Source organism: Myxocyprinus asiaticus, chromosome 20, assembly GCF_019703515.2.
Source record: "Myxocyprinus asiaticus isolate MX2 ecotype Aquarium Trade chromosome 20, UBuf_Myxa_2, whole genome shotgun sequence".
Lineage (NCBI taxonomy): Eukaryota > Metazoa > Chordata > Actinopteri > Cypriniformes > Catostomidae > Myxocyprinus > Myxocyprinus asiaticus.
The window spans coordinates 42,337,685-42,358,902 of record NC_059363.1 but is presented as its reverse complement, the minus strand read 5'-3'; the positions used below and the strand labels follow the sequence as shown (position 1 = coordinate 42,358,902).

Here is a 21,218-nt window from a genome sequence, read left to right as displayed (position 1 = left end):
GCCTGAATCACAGGCTTTCAAAAACAGAATAAACAAAATTATGTTCATCATAAGATTGTAAAAATATACAATATTATTTATGAATTAATGGAATATTTTTTTTATTATAATTATTTAGGGGGGGTTTCTGTAAAATGAGACCAATATTGATCAATTAGTCCACTGTATGTATGTGTAAGGTGAGCTTTTAAATTTGGCTCTGATAAATTGCAGGCAGCAAGAAAAATATGCAGTGGAGCTTAGGGGTGAAACATTTATTCATGTTTTAACTTTACATGTGGGTACAATTTGTATTTCACCCTGAATACATACCTTTCCGTCCATGAGCCCAGGGCCTCGCATACAGGTTTGCAACACTCAAACATGTATCTACTGGCATGGAAAGAGGCCGTGGTTTACCTGTGTATACCGGTCATGAGAAACAAACACAAAGTCACACTCAATGGTAAGAAGAAGAGAAATTATATGATTTATGTGACACTGTAGGAATGCATTATTTATATGAAAAATTGATAACTGTAAATTATGACTTCAATTCAAAAATAATTTTGAATTGTGTTTTTAATTGTAATTTTGTGGAAAAATCTTTTTGGGGGGATAATGACCATGTGAGGAAGCTCTTCCTCTCGGTCGCATCTGTACGTTGACCTCAACGGGGTGAACAGACAGTTTGTCGTACTCTGCAATGGTGAAGCACTGATGGCCCTCCAGATCCAGGAAGGAGTTTGGGGACTCAGAGCCTTTAGGTCTGGCATTGATGCTGGTGTAGGAGCTATTTCTTACTTCCCTATAATAGAGGACACAAGTTTATTTAATCATTAGGAATACCTTTATAATTAAAAAAATTATGAATAATTTAGAGGCTCTCCTTCTGTGTTTACTTTGGAAATACAGAACATGAAAACTAACAAAAAAAGTATTGTGGCATGATCACGGTACCATGATCAAATTACACTGGTAATATTGTAGCTTTAGGTACCTTTCTGTAAGTAAATGTATGGCAATGAAAACAAAAGAGATTTAGAAACCATTTCTAATTAGTCAAAATACAAGAGTCAGAAAAGAACAAGCAGAGGTTGGTAACACTTTGCATTAATGTTCCCTTTGATAAGGGTTTATAAAGGGGTTCATTAATGACTACAAATTAATTTACTAATGCATAACAACATGCAGGAAAAAAGTGACTTTAAAATGTAATTTCTGCTAGAGGTTGACCGATAGTGGATTTTGCCGATACCGATAACTAAGGTGGTAGGAAAGGCAGATAACAGATTAATCTGCCGATAGCTTTTACAATTGATTTATAGAATGTAAAAAAAAAAATAAAAAAAAAATGATATTCTTAATATGACAGGGACAAAGATTCCTAAATGAATAAAGTCCCAGATGCAGTTTAATGTTCAACTAAAATAATATAGATTTGTTGCATAATGCAGGACTTTTAAGTATAAACAATCCCGAAACAGGACACTTATTTTGAAATGATGAAATGATGAAAAAACTATCGGCAACTATCACCATAGATTTTTGCCGATAATGGCAAAAAGCAACTATCGGCACCGATTAATCGGTAAAACAGATATGAGTCTACCTCTAATTCCTGCCAAATAATTAGCCATTTTAACTTACATGTTATAAATGCTTAATGACACTTTCAACATTAGTTACCTAAACAAATGCACCTTCAAGTAAATTGAAGCATTTATTAAGGAGTTGCCAACATTAGAAACCTATGTACATAAAGTTCTATATGGTTTAAAGGTCATCAGGTTTATTATATGATATATGCTGTGAATGAGCACGAAGACCTGAAGTGTTTTTGCAGTGGACTTCAGGTAACTAGGACTAGGCAAGTTGGGACAGCACTTGGATGAGCACCATTCTTTTGACATCAACAGCACAAAAAAAGTGACAACTTGTGAGTCAAGACAATTAATAGAAACAAAAAGTGGACTGTAACAATGACATAATGCCTCCTTTTAATCTCACTATAGTAGTCTATTTTTGCTGCATTGTGAAAGATGATGTATTGGGACATTTTATGTTTGATTAATTTAATATGTATGAATAAGTGTATTTAAGTATTTTTGACATGCAAGTTAAAATGCACACTATTTGGCAAGTATTGCATAAAAGATGCCCTTGTTGTTATAACTGCATATCAATATGTACTGCATTTTTAGATGACTTATTAGTATTAAGGAACTCTTTTAAAATCCCTCAACAAAGGGAACATTGATGTAATGTGTTTCCAAGAGATTTTGGAGGTTGAAGGGTGACAGTCCTCTTTGTCTTACCGTGGTGTGTAAGGCACTGAGGGGGGTGGAGGGATGTACAGGTCCAGTATAGCTGGCTTGTCTTTCCTACTGCAGAGTTTGGTAGTATCACCTGACGACTGACTTTTATTAGGAGAGGTGGAGCTCTGTAGAATGTTACAGAAACATTAGTACACCCAAAACATATCTTTCCACACACATTTTTTTGTTGATTTTCTCCCCTTTTCTCCCCAATCTGGCATGCCCAATTCCCAATGCTCTCTACTGTCTCGTGGTGGCACAGCTACTCTCCTCAATCTGGGTGGCGGAGGAGGGATCTCAGTTGCCTCCACTTCTAAAACAGTCAGCCCACACATCTTATCATGTGGCATGCTGAGCGTGTTAGCGCGGACACTTAACGCGTGTGGAGGCTCAAGCTATTCACCTTGGCGTCCACGCATAACTAACCACATGTCCCACCGTGAGCGAGAACCACCATTTTACATTTACATTAAGTCATTTAGTAGATGCTTTTATCCAAAGTGACTTACAAATGAGGACATAAGCAATTTGTCATACAAAATTTAACAACATCAGTATTGCACTGCCAAGTTCTGTAGCAGTAAAGATGCTAGCGCATAAGAAAGAGACATACAAGGAATTGTATTTTATTTATTTTAAGTGCGTGCAAATAGTTGTGGATTGGATAAGTGCTCGCGGAACATTTGTGTTTTCATATTCGTTTCTTATTTATTTATTTATTTATTTATTTTATCCCCTTTTCTCCCAATTTGAAATGCCTAATTCCCACTACTTAGTAGGTCTTCATGGTGGCACGGTTACTCACCTCAATCCGGGTGGCAGAGGACAAGTCTCAGTTGCCTCTGCTTCTGAGACCGTCAATCTGCGCATTTTATCACGTGGCCGTTGTGCATGACACCGCAGAGACTCCGCATGTGGAGGCTCATGCTACTCTCCACGATCCATGCACAACTTACCACGTGCCCCATTGAGAGCAAGAACCACTAATAGCGACCACGAGGAGGTTACCCCATGTGACTCCACCCTCCCAAGCAACTGGGCCAATTTGGTTGCTTAGAACTCGCGACTCCAGGGGTGGTAGTCAGCGTCAATACTCACTGAGCTACCCAGGCCCCTCAGCTGTTTCTTGAATACTGAGATGTTATCAGCAGATCATGTGGAGGTTGAAAGCTCATTCCACCACAGAGGAACAGAGAGAGTGAATGATTGAGAAATGGACTTTGTGCCTCTTTGCGATGGGACCACCAGGTGCCACTCGTTCACTGACTGCAGATAGCAAGTTGGGACATAGGCCTAGAGGAGTGAATTGAAGGTGCTGTTCCATTGGCTGTCCTGAAGGCCAGAGTTAAAGCCTTGAATTTGATACAGGAAGCTACTGGCAGCCAATGGAGTGAAATCAAGAGTGGGGTGACGTGAGCCCTCTTTAGCCAATTGAAGATCAGACACACCGCAGCGTTCTGGATCATCTGGAGTAGCTTAATCATGCTAGCTGGGAGAATGGTGAATAGGGTATTACAGCAGTCCAGTCTTGAAATTACCAGAGCTTGGATCAAGAGTTGTGTAACATATTCAGACAGGAAAGGTCTGATTTCCTGATGTTGTAAAGCGTGAACCTGCAAGACCAGGCGGTTGATGAGATGTTGGCACTCAAGTTAAGCTTGTCATCCACCACCACTTCCAGGTTCCGGGCTATTCTGGTTGGCGTTAGCGTAGTTGAACCAAGATGAATAGAGAGGTTGCGGTCAACAGACAGGTTGGCTGGGATCACGTGGAGTTCTGTCTTGGCAAGGTTGAGCTGAAGGTGACGTTCCTTCATCCAGGCCATGATCTCTGAGATATTGCGACCACGAGAAAGGTAACCCTACATGACTCTACCCACCCTAGCAACCGGGCCAATTAGACATAAAGCCAGAGGAGGATACACACACTCACACACACACACACACACACACACACACACACACACACACACACACACACACACATATATATATATATACATACATACATACACACACACACACACACACACATACATATATATAAAAAAAATTTTTTAATTATTATTACAAATGCTGTCCGACATTAGATAGATTCCGATTTCGAAGGGAGTCTGTGTGATTTCATGACTGCATACATCAATCATAACGACAAGGTGTTGCTGCCAGTTACTGCATGATAATAAAGCGCACAAAATGAACAAGATTAAAGTGCGCAAAGTTCGCACACCATTTCTGACGGTTATACTTGGATTTAATCTAAGCGCAAACATGACATTTAGTGCAAAATTAGGAGGTATTTTAGTGGAGTAGGCTACCTATATTATTCAGCTTTAGATGTTAGATGTCCTTCTCAACTGTGCCACTCTGTCACTGCTTGCATGTTGATAGCAGACATGCTGAATAAGTCTTGTCCATGTAAATGCGCTTTAAAGCCGCACATAGCAAAGTTTAAAAATCTTGTTTTAGCGCTGCGGTTGATTGACAGGTAGAACTTAACCTAGAAGTCTTGGTTTCACCAGACTCACACTTGGGGAGTAAAAAAAAAACAAAAACAAATCCACTATTGTGTATATACAGTTATAACAGATGCTATACCCTCCTAAATGTCGCCCTAGAACTGAAACTAATGCAAGTATGATGAATAAAAACAGAACATGACGGAAATGTTACAACTTTTTCCATCAGAGTGATAAAGCAATCCGTATGGCAAATGATTTTTTTGAAGAACAGAGAACAGCATGATTCTACAGAAAGGTCATTCTCAGAGATTTGGTCGTGAATAACATGGGAAAAACACCACTTTCTCCAAATGTGTAAAAGCTTCATGAACCCTCAGTTTTCATTGATCGTATGAGTTGTAACACCTTCTACTGACTGGTCAACTTCAGGTAGATCGCCAAATTGGCTCGTTCAACCGCACACACCTACCGGATGCATGCATCCGACGAACATGTGCATTCTGCGTTGGGCCGGGAAGGCCAACAGTGTGAGCAACACATGGAGCTGTGTGTGTGTGTGTGTGTGTGCTGGTGAGTACGCTGAAAAGCAGTTTTATGTTGTGTCCAATTGAAAGTGTGTCCAATTAAAGTCTTCTGTGAACCGTTTACCCCTGCCTCCCACTTCTTCCTTAGTAGGGAATGCAGAGATTTGCCACATTGGTGTCGAACCTGGGAACTGGAGGAAGAAGGCGCCATCATGGAGTCCTCGCCACTGGATGAGTATCGCAACGCAGAGGAGAATCCTGATCTGGTGGTGCTTGAGCAGTTCTTCAGCCGGCGACCGAAAGGGACGGCTGAGTGTGTCCAGTGCCATCGGCCAGCATCGCTGACAGAGGCATAAATATTATTTTTTTCATTAATTGAAAAAAACAAATTAACCCTTTTAATGAATCTAACTAAATGAGCAACAAAAAAGTACATGCCATGAACATCTAAATTAAAATCCATTTAATCATAGCACCATCTTACTTAATTCTGAGATTTATAAACTGACACCACAAAACTTTGTTCAAACAATACTGGCGAGTAATGTTGTAACTACAGGCCCTTCAATGTAAGACATGCATTGTGATGCCTTGTTCTGATTTTGTCCCACTGGGTATGTGAGAACACCTGAGGAGACAAGCTTCACTGCCAAAGATGAGACTTGATTACAGAAGCCCTGTGTTCCTTTGAAAGCAGGGAAGTTGTATCTGGACCGCTTTGTAAGCCTGAGCTATTTTAAAAATGCAAGCTTCAATTGCGATAGTACAAATGTCTGAACATGTTAGATATAGAACCCTTGAGGTTGACACCTAATTTTCCACACAAAGGATAAGAGGGTTTGAACTTTCGCATTGTGCCGTATCATTCAGCGCTAGTGAATGGCATTTGTTTAAGGACAAGTCAGCCCTTGACCCAAGACCCCATGAAATTACTTTACATGCAGTTTTCTTTCCTGTGCTGACATATTTCCTATAGGCAGGAAGTTTAGGCAGGATATACTATAAGGCACGTAAATTAATTAATTAATTATTTTTAAAAGGCCTTTTATGCATGTTTTGTGCTGTTGTACAGATTTGCTTATTATTATTCTTAAGCCCTAAAAGTGTCTAGTCAGCTAAAACCATAAGTCCTAGAGACGCCAGATTTGGCAGGATGGTCTCAAATCCCCCCCACAACTCAGGTGCATACACAAACCCCATTCGACCCTAAGTGGAGCTATAATATGCAATTATTGGTTTGTACTAATATCTTCAAAACCGTATGGGCTACAATAAAGTTTCTCCCTCCGATTCCCTCAGTCAAGTGAAACCAAAACATCTATTTCTAAGTCCGATTTCATTTCAGTTTATAAAATTTTTGATCAAATCTTTTAGAAGATATAGATTAAGTAAATTGGGCCACAGCCAAAAAAAAAATTTGGCTTAAATCTTCTAAAAACGATTTGACGAATCAAAATTATTTTGATAACTTTTGTCATGAGGGTTTCTAGATGATGCATGCAAATTTTGTGCAAATTGGGCCAACGGTTTAGGAGGAGTCTGAAAAAGAAGGCAGACAGAATACTTAATGTCAGATGGAATCCTTACAAAGGAACTAGGAACTTAGTAATGAAATGACTTTGCCCCTAAAAGATCTGTTCTTTCAAATTTGGCAACTTTTGTCATTTTCTACACTTTTCCAAACTGCTTGATCCCCAATAATTGCAGATTGTGGCCATTTTATTTTATTTTAATTGAATTTTCTTACATTTTTTTTGTTTTGTTTTTTATTTCATGGGGTCTTTCAAGGGGAGAAGTTCCAGCCAATAGATGATCTCCTACCCTAATCTTCAGGTGATCTTCTGTTTTCTGAATTGGATCTTAAGGAATGTACATCTTGATGTTATCAGACTGAAGCGTGATGCTATCCACAGTACATCTATCAGGGTCGACACCACTCTGTATGACATCACCCTGATGTTGTGCTTCTCAGCTGCTAATGGAGCATGAAACAGCTAAGTATTGTTCTTACAGATGACACAGTAATGTGCAACCACACAATTTGTTCAGCTGTGATTTCCAAGACTGAGGCAGCAGATACAAGCTTCTGTTAAAAACCACCATTCTTAAAAGTTGACACTAAATGAACACTTCATACCTAAAATGTCTTTGATTCAAGTTCTTACAATCAGAGACTAAAGTTCAGTTCTTTTCCAAGTTATTCTGAAAGGCACATCTGAGTTTGTGATTGAGTAAATGGCACACCTGGGGCACGGGTGGTTTCCAGCGCATGTTCTTGAGAGGTGCTGGGGTGAAGCCTGAGGTTCCTGTAGGTCTTTTCTTTAACAAAAGCACCACACTTTTAGGGTCTTCTCTCAGCTTGGCCACCAGGTTCTTCAGCTGCCAGCCCACCTGGAGCAAGCAATCACAAACACTTCAGAACAATTCTGTTTAACCAGGCATGAGCAATTCACTGCTGTATTATCTCGAACTGAATGACTGATTACAGCTCTGTTCCAAATCCTAGTGAGCTGTAACAAACTCAGTTTAAAAAAATAAATAAAAATGGCAGTCGATTACAAATTAGAGATAGGGATTGTGAGGAATTTAACGTGCAGTAGATTCAAAAGAACCGGCTCTTGGGAGTCATTCCTTCTAAATCAGACTACACTTGTCGTGCTATATGCTTAGCGCTGCAGATTCAAAAGAATCGACTCACTCATAAGAGTCATTCATTCTGAATCGGTCTATACTTTAGCGCTGTGTTTCATGCTGTAGATACAAAAGAACTGCCGCAAAATAGTAATTAGATCGGGAATCAAACTACACTAGTTGCGCTGTATGTTTGATGCTGTATATTCAAAAGAACCGGCTCATGCGTTCGGGATTCATGCATGACTTGTCACACTGTATGTTTCACGCTGTTAATTCAAAAGAGCCGGCTCTTGAGAGTCATTCGTTCGAAATCAGACTACACTTGTGCTATATGCTTAGCGCTGCAGATTCAAAAGAACCGACTCCATCACAAGAGTCATTCATTCTGAATCGGACTACACTTTTAGCGCTGTGTTTCACTCTGTCGATTCAAAAGAACTGGCTCAAAAGAGTAATTTATTCAGGAAGCAGAATACACTGGTCACGCTGTATGTTTTGTGTTGTAAATTTAAAAGAACCGGCTCATAAGAGTCATGTGTTCGGCAATCGAAGAAGACTTGTCGTGCTGTATATTTCGAGTTGTTCAGTTGAAGTCAGTTTACATACACCTTAGCCAAATACATTTTAACTCAGTTTTTTACAATTCCTGACATTTAATCGAAGAAAACATTCCCTGTCTTAGGTCAGTTAGGATCACTACTTTATTTTAAGAATGTGAAATGTCAGAATAATACTAGAGAGTATGATTATTTCAGCTTTTATTTCTTTCATCACATTCCCAGTGGGTCAGATGTTTACATACACTTTGTTAGTATTTGGTAGCATTGCCTTTAAATTGTTTAACTTGGGTCAAACGTTTTGGGTTGCCTTCCACAAGCTTCTTACAATAAGTTGCTGGAATTTTGTCCCATTCCTCCAGACAGAACTGGTGTAACTGAGTCAGGTTTGTAGGCCTCTTTGCTCGCACATGCTTTTTAGTTCTGACCACAAATTTTCTATCAGATTGAGGTCAGGGTTTTGTGATGGACACTCAAATACCTTGACTTTGTTGTCCTTAAAACATTTTGCCACAATTTGAGGTATGCTTGGAATCATTGTCCATTTGGAAGACCCATTTGTGACCAAGCTTTAACTTCCTGGCTGATGTCTTGAGATGTTGCTTCAATATATCCACATAATTTTCCTTCCTCATGATGCCATCTATTTTGTGAAGTTCATCAGTCCCTCCTGCAGCAAAGCACCCCCACAACATGATGCTGGCACCCCCATGCTTCACGGTTTGGATGGTGTTCATCAGCTTGCAAGCCTCACCCTTTTTCTTCAAAACATAATAGCCAAACAGTTCAATTTTTGTTTCATCAGACCAGAGGTCATTTCTACAAAAAGTAAGATCTTTGTCCCCATTAGCAATTGCAAACTGTAGTCTGGCTTTTTTATGGTGGTTTCGGAGCAGTGGATTCTTCCTTGCTGAGCAGCCTTTCAGGTTATGTCGATATAGGACTCGTTTTACTGTGGATATTGATACTTGTCTACCTTTATCCTCCAGCATCTTCACAAGGTTTTTTGCTGTTGTTCTGGGATTTATCTGCACTTTTCGCACCAAACTACGTTCATCTCTAGGAGACAGAATGCGTCTCCTTCCTGAGTGGTATGATGGCTGCGTGGTCCCATGGTGTATATACTTGCATACTATCGTTTTTACAGAAGAATGTGGTACCTTCAGACATTTGGAAATTGCTCCCAAGGATGAACCAGACTTGTGGAGGTCCACAATTTTTTTTGAGGTCTTGGCTGATTTCTTTTGATTTTCCCATGATGTCAAGCAAAGAGGCACGGAGTTTGAAGGTAGGCCTTAAAATACATCCACAGGTACACCTCCAATTCGGCACACCTCCTATCAGAAGCTAAGTGGCTAACAGTCTAAAGGCTTGACAACATTTTCAAGCTGCTTAAAGGCACAGTTAACTTCGTGTATGTAAATTTCTGACCCATCGGAATTGTGATATAGTCAATTAAAGGTGAAATTATCTGTATGTAAACAATTGTTGTTAAAAATTACGCATGTCAGGCACAAAGTAGATGTGCTAAACAACATGCCAAAACTATAGTTTACTAATATTAAATCTGTGGAGTGGTTAAAAAAAAAAAAAGGGTTTTAATGACTTCAACCTAAGTGCATGTAAACTTCTGACTTCAACTGTAAATTCAGAACAATTGGCTCAGAGTCATTCATTCAAAATTAGACTACACTCCTCATGCTCTGTTTCACGCTGCAGATTCAAAAGAAACGACTCACACATAAGAGTCATTCATTCAGAATCAGACTACACAGGTTGTATGTTTCGTGCTGTATATTCAAAAGAACTGGGTCATGGGGGCCTGGGTAGCTCAGCAAGTAAAGACGCTGACTACCACCCCTGGAGTCACGAATTCGAATCCAGGGTGTGCTGAGTGACTCCAGCCAGGTCTCCTAATCAACCAAATTGGCCCGGTTGCTAGGGAGGGTAGAGTCACATGGGGTCATGGTCACTATAATGTGTGGTTCTTGCTCTCGGTGGGGCACGTGGGGAGTTGTGCGTGGATGCCGCAGAGAATAGCGATAGCCTCCACACGCGCTACGTCTCCACGGAAACGCACTCAACAAGCCTTGTGATAAGATGCGCAGCTTGAATAGTAACTTTAAAAAAATTTAAATCTAATTAAAATATTAGCTTTATTATATTTTTACTATTTAAACCAGTTTTGTGTGCTATGAATTTTATCAGGCTGTACTTTTTTAGTCGAGTTTCCCATGTCCTCCATATAAAGAGTGCTATCTGTGCCGCACGGAGTTGCTGCCGATATACAGTGTTTCAATTCAGTCACCTGATGGGGTTCCATTTCAATTAGGATGCTGCCTTAGAAGATAGTTGTCAATGTAGGCAGTAAACAGCAGAGCAGCTCACTAGGCTTTGGAACACAGCTTGTGTATATAAATATACTTACCACTGTCTGCTGGTTGACTTGGATGACCTCATCTCCAGCATGGATCTTGTGTGTCATATCTGCTGGGGACTGAGCAACCATGAGATCAGGAGATTAGAGGGCAAATTCTATGAATGCCTGTATGATTTTAGGTAATATTCACATTTCTGTCAAAGCCATTTTCAAATTGTATAAAACAAGTGTATAGACTTAATCATAACTAGACATAATCTCTAGTCCTATTCACTGCACCATGATCCCAAACTGAAATTAAACAGACTACATAGGATCTGTAAACTATAGGGTTATTCCATGTCAAATCAATGAAATTTCAGAAACTTCTCTGGCTGAAACTTTCCATTTTGTAAATACTTTTTTCTGAAGAAAGATACACTTAAAGGATGATGAAAGGCAAAATATTAAATGCCATGGTTCAATATATACATAGTAATCCATTATTTTTTAGAGGCAATTTTCACCTATGATTTTGGAGCAAACCTACAGGTAAAAAAAATAATCATAGGAAGGTGGCAGCATCTTTATTTTATTTTAAACAAAGATGGGTAAGTATATTACAAAAATCAGTTGACTTCAGCACCCCTTGTTGCATTTAATGGCAATGGTGCGAGTCCAAAAATGGGGGAGAAAGAAAAACATTTTTTTGTGTTATTTCCATAGTTTGAGTGCCTATAACTCCAGAAGTATTAAAGATATCCTAATGGGACTCCGGTTCATAACAAACTTTCCCTTTGGTATCTAAACTTTTAAGGCCCTATATGGTTAAATCCCAGAGATATGGGGCACGCAATGTTGCTCCATCTATAAATTGTTACATTTTACCCATTTTCAAAGGTCAAAAGCCAAGTGTGGGTCAAATTGTATGAAGCTTGTCTTTCCTGTCCAACAAAACAAAGATCTGAAGTACAAATAATGTTTAAACTAGAACATAAAAACAATAAATGTCAAAATCAAAAAACTTTGTAATTTTTTTTAAGAATAAAAAAAGTTTTGGGATTTTTCAGGCCTGGAAAACACGAATTCCCTGATATTTCCAGACTTTCTATGAATTTCCATGTAAATAAAATTTCATCCATTTTTTCCTAAAGAGAAATAGATTTTTTACCCTAATCCATAAACCTTTCAATGCCGATCTATCACGAGCTCTGATATCATTATGTGATCAATATGTCAGTCAGTGTCAATAAGTCAGTGTGATTTCAGCTTAATTCAAAAACAAATCTAGGTTAATAACTACAATACCCATAAATCCTGAAGAGAGAGCTAACAATAAGAGAAGTCGCTGTTACCATTGAAACGGAAATTGCAGCAAAAGCGTTCAGCAGAGACTGCCTACTCCCATGAAGCAATGTGAATTACATCGTGTTGGACTCACAGTATATTTTAATATTTTGCATAAAATTTAAAATACTTTGTTTTTTTTTCTTATAATCAATGACTACAAGTCAATTGTTTTGTACCATGTTGTTTTATTTGATCACATAGTTCACGCTGCTTCATGGGATTATAGTTAATTCCCTCATTTGTGTTCCTCAGAGGAAAGAAAGTCATATGGGTTTGCTACAACATAAAGGTGAATAAAATATGGCAGAATTTTCAAACTTCATCACTTTTGTAATTCATCTCGGAACTGATTGGTTTGGTTCAAGGCACAGAATTCTTAAAGAAATGCCTATGGAGAAAATAAATGGGAACAATACTACTGGAACCAAAGACGCTCATAAAGTGGGTGATCACTTTTGCCCTCTGTACTTAAAGTTAAATCAGTCCAGGTGCAGAATGTCCCCATGTACCATCTGCACCCATGACAGACACAGTTCAGTCTGCAAACTAAAAGAAGCTCCATCTACTTTCCATGAGTTTATTAATTTAGACAGAGCATTACACGCACACTGAGGCTAAATTTATCTCGGCCATTGGCATCATAAAGCGAAAAGTCTCTGATGAATCAAAGACTTTCGTCATTAGAGCTCTTACTCACATTCTCAGTGGTGCCCGTGATGACATGAAGCCCATCGTAGGTGGATTTGATGTACATGCCCTGAATAACAGGAAGACAGAGAGAAAACATGAAAATGCGTTTGCAGCTCACTATTCAGTTGGCAAACAGGAAGCTGTGACCACAGAGATTAAACAATTTTCTGCAAATGTACAAAAAGGTTCAATGGTACATGGTTTTTAGACATGCACCATGGTAGTAACATGGTATTCTTTGAGAGTCATGAACATGTCCGGGCCATATTTTACCAGATTTTTAAACATTTTCTAATTGAGATTCAGATTGCCATTTTCAAGACAATCAGAAAATAGCAGAATAGAATATATTTTCTTATATTTGATGTTTTTATTTTTCATCTATGAAACAGATGATGCAACAAATGATAGAAAAGGATTCATTCAATCCATGCTGAAATTTTATGAGACACAACCTCATATTGAGCTATACATAACACATAAGCTACACATATGCATTTTCTCAGACACTTATTAAGTCTCTCAATAGATGTACAACCGTTGCTTCTTCGTCAAATAGCAATGTCAATTGTACATCAAGCCAATTACTGAAACATCACCGCCACATTGAGGAACTAATTACATGTATAATATGTATGTGTACGTGCATGTGGGATACTGATAATTCACTATTGTTGCGCAGGAAATGGTCATGATATAGTATAAATATAGTACTGATTTGTTATGTAATAAAGTTCTGTGATAGTAAACTTGTATAATTAATATTTTTTGATTATTTAATATCAATATAAGCGCAGATATATATTGCAACACCTTAACAACGACCTTATACTTTTTTAGTAATTAAGTAATTATTCCATTAAGCGTAAAGCATATTTTAATGCTGAAATGTGTCTCTCTCTCTCATATATATATATATATATATATATATATATATATATATATATATATATATATATATATATATATATATAAAACAATAGATAGATTCAACTTTATTCTCATTGTCATATACATTATACAGTTGTGCTCAAAAGTTTGCATACCCTGGCAGAAATTGTGAAATTTTGGCATTGATTTTGAAAATATGACTGATCATGCAAAAAAAACAAAAAACTGTCTTTTATTTAAGGATAGTGATCATATGAAGCCATTTATTATCACATAGTTGTTTGGCTCCTTTTTAAATCATAATGATAACAGAAATCACCCAAATGGCCCTAATTAAAAGTTTACATACCCTTGAATGTTTGGCCTTGTTACAGACACACAAGGTGACACACACAGGTTTAAATGGCAATTAAAGGTTAATTTCCCACACCTGTGGCTTTTTAAATTGCAATTAGTGTCTGTGTATAAATAGTCAATGATTTTGTTAGCTCTCACGTGGATGCACTGAGCAGGCTAGATATTGAGCCATGGGGAGCAGAAAAGAACTGTCAAAAGACCTGCGTAACAAGGTAATGGAACTTTATAAAGATGGAAAAGGATATAAAAAGATATCCAAAGCCTTGAAAATGCCAGTCAGTACTGTTCAGTCACTTATTAAGAAGTGGAGAAATACAGGAGAAATATTCTTTTATATTCATATTTCTGTTATTGTTATTGTCATATTTTCAAAATGAATAACAAAATTTCACAATTTCTGCCAGGGTATGCAAACTTTTGAGCACAACTGTATATACAGTACAGCACTTTTTGTAAGGAAAAATATTTGTCTTCTCACCAATCCCTCTCCTGCTTTGATGTTGGTAAGCTGAACTTCCTCCAGACATGCTGACTGACTCATCAGAGGATCGGAGGTGGTTCTCACCGTCTGGTCACAAATACTGTTTAACACCTTCGACTGAAATTAAGGAGAAAAAGAGTGTTTAGCAACACAGTGCTGGATGAATGGCAGTATCTTCAAAGAAATTGTAAATCTTTAAAATTCTAAAGATCCCTGGTTACTTTAAAATAACTTTGCAATAAAAACTGAGATTACCCTGGCAGCCTGTGCCATTCTGTGTGTATACATCTATAGGCATTAATTTGCCTCACTGCATGAAATTATCAGGAGAGAGGATATTACTACAAAGCCCCAAGATGAGTTGGGAAAATTAAGGTTCCATTAACTGATTTTTCAGTTTTGGACATATTTGGAGGGATATAACTCACTACCAAACCCTCCCCTCTCCATGCCCCCAAACCACCTCTTTTCAAAAGCCTAATCACAGCTCCATGTCATCATTAACAGGGCAGTTTTGTGGCAATCACAAAAGGGTCTTTCTTTTCATGCAATCTTGTTACAAGCGGCCCATAAGTGATATACAATACAAACTACAAAAGGAATGTTCGTCAAGACAATCTTTGAATTTTAGCTTGACAAACCTTGTCTGAACTTTCACATTTATTTAGCCTTACAGTCAGAAGCTTTTCAGTGTGCCAAGTGTGGTGGATGTAGCTTGAAAGATCTAAGAGAAGTTACAATTTACAATGTTTCCTTAGGTTAGAGATAAAAAATAAATTATAAAAGCATAAATAAATAAAATAAAGCAGGTTTGTGTAATAACAGTACAGTATGTTGACTTTATCAACCCAATTTTCAGGGGCAGTTTTGTGGACTAAAATGATGATTATGACAATTTTAAACATTTTAATCTAGTGCAAGCATAAATCTGTGCCTGGGAAACAGATCTATCATGTTTACTTTAAAATTCCAAAATAATCCACCTGAGCCAAGCAAAAAAAAATAAGTCCAACAAACCATTGGCAACCCAAAAACAAACTAAATGTTATCTGAGATTTGATTTAATTTTCCTCTCAGTGCACAAGGACAGCACAATGTCTGCTGAATGCAGTGTAAAAAAAAAAAAAAAACATTTTAGTTTTGCATTCTAGAATTGCAAGCTTCCATGGTTTAATCCGAATTATACATTTGAATTGTTTTCACATTAAAAGCTCAACATAAAGAAGCTGTGGTGTAATGACAAGAGAATGAAGTTCAGCCGGGTGGCCGGTGCAGAGATAAAGGGGTGCCAGGTGGGTGGGAATTTAGAGAGTGTTGTTAACAGGAAATGATGGATGATGAAAAGCAAATGAAGCTTTTTACATTTACCCAGCTGTCTTTGACATTTGGTAGCCTTTGTAGCAGTCAATTTAAATGAGAAACATGTTTAAACTAGTTACTTTATCTTCTTTTCCACAACATAAAAAAACAAGACCAAAACACAAAACCAAAAAACTAAGCAACTTTTACTAAGCAAAACACAAAAAGCAAAACACAAAACAATACAAAGCAAAACACAAAAAACAAAAACTAAGCTAAAAAAAAACACATCAAACTGAACTTAAACAAAACACAAAGCAAAACACAAAAAACAAAACACAAAATACAATGCAAAACAAAAACAAAAACCCCCAAAACAATGCCAAATCAAAAAAAATAAAAAATAAATAAATACATATCCCAAACCAAATCAAACCAAAGAACAAGCCAAAACAAACAAAACACAAAATAATAATAAAACAATTAATAAAAATATACAAATAAAGGCTAGTGTAAAGAGATACTTACAACATCCAAAATCTTCTCTTCCATGTCATTCACAGTGCAATCCTGCACAGGAAAAAAAAAGAAGAAAAAAAAAAAAAGAGCATGTTTCAAACCCTGGCGAATAATTAAAACAAAAACTTCAGTGTCAAGAGGAACGTTGTTACAGAGCCTCAAATAAACTGCTTTCAGCTTTGAATCACATCTCCACATCCACTTAGAGACAAAATAATTACACAACACACCGTGGGAGTACAGCAATATGAGGAAGAGGAGGACATGGAACACCAGCATCTAGTGCTTTAAGGTTAGAAGTGAAAGAGTGTTCAATAAAGACATTTTAATATCTAAGATTTCCTATACAGAGGTGAGACGGACAGTACACTGAAAGTAAACCTGGAATCTGTTACTAGACATTTACTGTGCCAGCTTTAAGTCTGAATGCTCCAAAACTGTTATCAATGCTAATATCTGCTGAAGCAAAAGAGATGAAGGAAGACAATAAGGGTTACAAGACAGATGTGTTTTGAAATCTAGCGACTCATATGACAGGACTTTGATCAACTAACCTAAACTTATATGAACGGCCAGACAACCCTGTTTGACATAAACAAGAGAGACCCTAACAGGAGTCAGTGTCTGTATAACCCACACTGATTGGCCGTGCTGCATTCTTGTCCTCTGTTAACAGGATGTGCAATCTAATACATTTTTCCCACACCATTAAACCTGACTGGGCTGGAAACTCCCAGTTAATGGAGTACCTGACTCTCTTGACCCCTGTGACATATACAAACCTTTAGAAATTCCTCAGCATTCTTTAAATATTAAAAGAGCTGACACAACTTCCAAAGGATTAAAGGAATGTTCTGGGTTCAGTGCAAGTTAAGCTCAATAGACAGCATTATAGATTACCACAAAAATAAATTTTGACTTGCCCCTCCTTTTCTTTATAATTTTTTTTTTTAAAAAAAGCAAAAATCTAAGGCACTTACAGTATAATGGAAGTGAATGAGGGCCAATTTTTGAACGTTAAAATACTCACTTTTTCAAAAGTGCAGCCAAAAGACAAACAATATGCATGTAAGCATGATTTCAGTGTGATAAAATCTGTTATTAACCTTTTCTGTGTAAATTTATAGCCGATTTTACAACTTCGTTACAATGGCAATGTAATGCCAACAAACCCTAAAATGACTGTAAAAAAATTAAACAACTTTACAGCTCAAATTATACATGAGTTTTAACAGAAGCATGAATGTAAGTGCTTTTATAAAATTATATGCTTCACATTTCTGCTTTTAAATCCTCAAAAAATTGGCCCCATTCACTTCCATTGTAAGTGCCGTACTGTAACCTCAATTTGTGTTTTTTTTGAAGAGGGACGAGTAAAAAAAAAATTTTTTTTTGTGGTAATCAACATTGTCACATATGCTGTCGATTGAGCTTAACTTGAATTGAACCCCGGATATTCCTTTTATTTTATTTTTCTTTCTATAAGCTTGTCATTGTATATCGTTTTTCCAATGATCGCATACAGTTACGTAATGACATAAAAATTCTACATTCAATGTTGAAGGTTTTGTAGAAAGACAAAGATAAAAAGAAAAGGTACAAGACTGTACTTAATGTATTTCATGAGAGAATGAACTACAATCACTTAAACTATTGCAAATGACATAACTGAATTAAAAACAATGAAAAAAATCTTCTTCAGGTTGATGATTATAAGTACAGAATCTTAAGCTTATCGCAAACCATTCAGATATTTGCTATTGCAGATATTGTCGATTAACATCCTCAGAGCTCTTTGTATGCCTGTCTTCAAAGCTTTATACGCTTAAATCATTAAAAATGCTTTAAAAATGCTTCAAACTGCTGTTGAACACAACATCACCTTGCAGCTGGGTGCAACTACAGTAACGCCTTCCAAAACGGTCAGAAATCCAGGGGTAACCACCGACAACAGACTAAATTTCACAGACCACATCTCAAAGACCGCAAGATCATGTAGATTTACACTCTACAATATCAGGAAGATAAGACCCTTCCTCTCTGAACATGCCACACAACTTCTTGTTCAGTCACTTGTCATAACTAGACTGGACTACTGTAATGCTCTCATTGCAGGCCTCCCTGCATGTGAAATTAGACCCCTGCAAATGATCCAGAATGCAGCAGCACGTCTGGTCTTTAATCAACCAAAGAGAGCATGTTACACCACTCCTTGTCTCTCTTCACTGGCTGCCTGTTGATGCATGTATCAAGTTCAAGGCTCTGATGCTGGCATACAAAACAGTCACTAGGTCTGCTCCAGCATACCTAAAATCATTTCTGCAGAGCTACGCGCCCACTAGAAGCCTGCGGTCAGCTAAGGAACGTCGCCTTGTTGTACCAACACAAAGAGGCTCCAAAACACTTTCCCAGACTTTCGGCTTCTTCATACCACGTTGGTGGAATGACCTTCCCAAATCCATCCGTGAAGCTGACTCACTTTGTCTTCAAAAAACGACTAAAACATCTTTTCCATGAGCACTTAACCAGTCACTAAAAAAAAAAAAATTGTGCATTTTAATCTGTTCTGAATACTATTCTGATGCTAGTGAAACTTTGTAATACGGCACTTTTCATACCACTGTCTCCTTAAGATGATTCGCTTATGTTTTCCTCTTTTGTAAGTCGCTTTGGATAAAAGCGTCTGCCAAACGAATAAATGTAAAAATCCCCTATAGTACAAATGAATGGGATTTTTAATTCAAAAATCAGACTGTTGTGTTCTATTGTCAGAGAAGTGGCCTAGTGGTTTGTGCATGTGCTCTGATCCCATTCCACCCCCCGTTCTCCATATCTTTTCCTGTCTACTCTTTAATTGTCCCTGTCAATAAACTGGCAAAAAGGCCAAAACAAAACCATAGTTAGGGAAATATGAAGACATACCAGCATATTAAAGTCAGTCATTAAAACGTTCCCATCATCATTCTAAAGTAAACACACACGGCAACCATCACTTCATCCGCATCTCAGTCTCTGATCATGGCAGCTATGAAGTCACCCAGATGCAAGCCTCCCACTGAGAACATCTTACTGAAGGTGAAATGCTCTGCACGGCCAGGAAGATAATATAAAGGAATGCTGGCGGCCAACTTTAAAAGAGTGTCCGGGCTTGTTTAATGGAACTGTTAACTCAGAACCTGTGACTTGTACGTCAGGGGGTCCGCTTATTTTTGTCTGAGGTAAACCCCCCGAGCCAAACACTGCAAGACAACATATGGTCTCATAACTAGCTTCAGGCCTGGATCAAATCCAGGTTTCCAGCTCTAGATCCCCCACTGGGAACACGTGAGAGTATAAGATGAACGCGTCCCAGAAGGGCCTCATAACAGAGAGATCTAAGGAGGTGAGCATTGGCATGTTTAGTAGTTGAGGTACTGAAGCAAGAGATGGTGGGCTTACCTGTTGAACTGTAGTGGTGAGTTCCAAACACAATTGAATGATTTTGTTCTTGGTGGTTGTGAAATCACTGATCCCCGTCAACGGAGTTCTACATAGAGAAGAAGAATGGACGGTTTAAAGACAAGCAACATACACACTGTAGAACCCTAAACAGAACATTAAATGAATAGTGCGCACCCAAAAACGAAAATTCTGAAATTATTTATATCTACTCATGTCATTCTAAATCCATATGAAAATCTTTCTTCCGTGGAACACAAAAGGAGATGTTCTGAAGAATGTTTAAACTGCTCTTTTTCGTATCATAAAAGTGGATGGTGAACAGTAACTGTCAACCTCCAACAAGAACAAAAAAACACAGATTTTCAGTCCCTGAAAATCTTTCCCTCCACTGTAGCTCTCCATTTGCGCTTACATTCTATTCAAAACGAGACGTGGGAGAACCAATGGTGCTTGACATAACTGACATTAAACTGGTACGAGATTTAAGAGTTAAAAATGAAAGGAAAGATTTTTATGGAATAATAACTTTAATAATAGCATGAAATTTGGTTGCATATGAAAGTGATTCACTCGCATTAGAGGGTTGTGAGTAAAAGATCAATCAATTTTAAGAATCAATATCGGGATCACGATTAATCGGAAAATCAATATTTTTACCCAGCGCCATTTCAGAAGACATGCAATGTAGCTTACTAGTTGTACGACTAACTTTTATGGAGCACTTTCTTTGCCCACCCGTCACTGTATGTTTGTTTGGAAAAGGACAGCTTGGACATTATGCCACATATCTCCTTTGAGGGTGAGTAAATGATGACTCATTATTTACATTTTAAATTTGGGTATACTATTCTCTTAAAATTAGGTCTGGAATCAAAATGTTTGTGAAAACTTGTACTACGGGGTTATACAATAGCAGAAGAGAATGTTATTTCCATTGCTGTGTGTCTGGAGTTCTGTGGTCATAATCACTGTGGCTAGCAATGAACATGCTGCAATGTAAAAAACCATAAATCTCAGGTCAACCAGTTTCCATTGCTTTTCCCCAGACATATCAGAACAATCGCAATACACAACATGTAACATTACGTTGCCACATTAAGCTGGCTCTACATTAGCTGATTTTACCAATGATTTTCAGGTGTTAGCTTCATTAACATAATCACTGGCCAGGCAGAGGGAGATGGAACGCCCATTAGCACCTCTCAGCGGGAGGTGTTAATCACTTGACTGTCTGGACTCCCAGCTGAGTTAATGCCTTGAAACACTGAAAATACACATCCGACTTCTTGAAATTATCACTGGCTGTGGATGGGGTGGGAACACACCACCAAGGCAGTAACCAATGAGTGCAGTTCATG

The 21,218-nt window shown here is 37.8% G+C and overlaps 1 protein-coding gene across 2 annotated transcripts in view; it reads right to left on the bottom strand.

Moving 5' to 3' along the window:
- LOC127410952 (connector enhancer of kinase suppressor of ras 3-like) overlaps positions 1–21,218 on the bottom strand; it is an 87,784-nt gene that overhangs the window by 15,023 nt on the left and 51,543 nt on the right. For both annotated transcript variants that reach the window (XM_051646240.1, XM_051646241.1), the window contains exons 4-12: positions 19,858–19,945; positions 16,429–16,470; positions 14,599–14,718; positions 12,880–12,939; positions 10,902–10,970; positions 7,527–7,673; positions 2,298–2,422; positions 606–787; positions 313–399 (exon numbers count right to left, since the gene is read on the bottom strand). In XM_051646240.1, the coding sequence (XP_051502200.1) occupies positions 313–399; positions 606–787; positions 2,298–2,422; positions 7,527–7,673; positions 10,902–10,970; positions 12,880–12,939; positions 14,599–14,718; positions 16,429–16,470; positions 19,858–19,945 (920 nt within the window). The remainder of the gene's footprint in view (positions 1–312; positions 400–605; positions 788–2,297; positions 2,423–7,526; positions 7,674–10,901; positions 10,971–12,879; positions 12,940–14,598; positions 14,719–16,428; positions 16,471–19,857; positions 19,946–21,218) is intronic.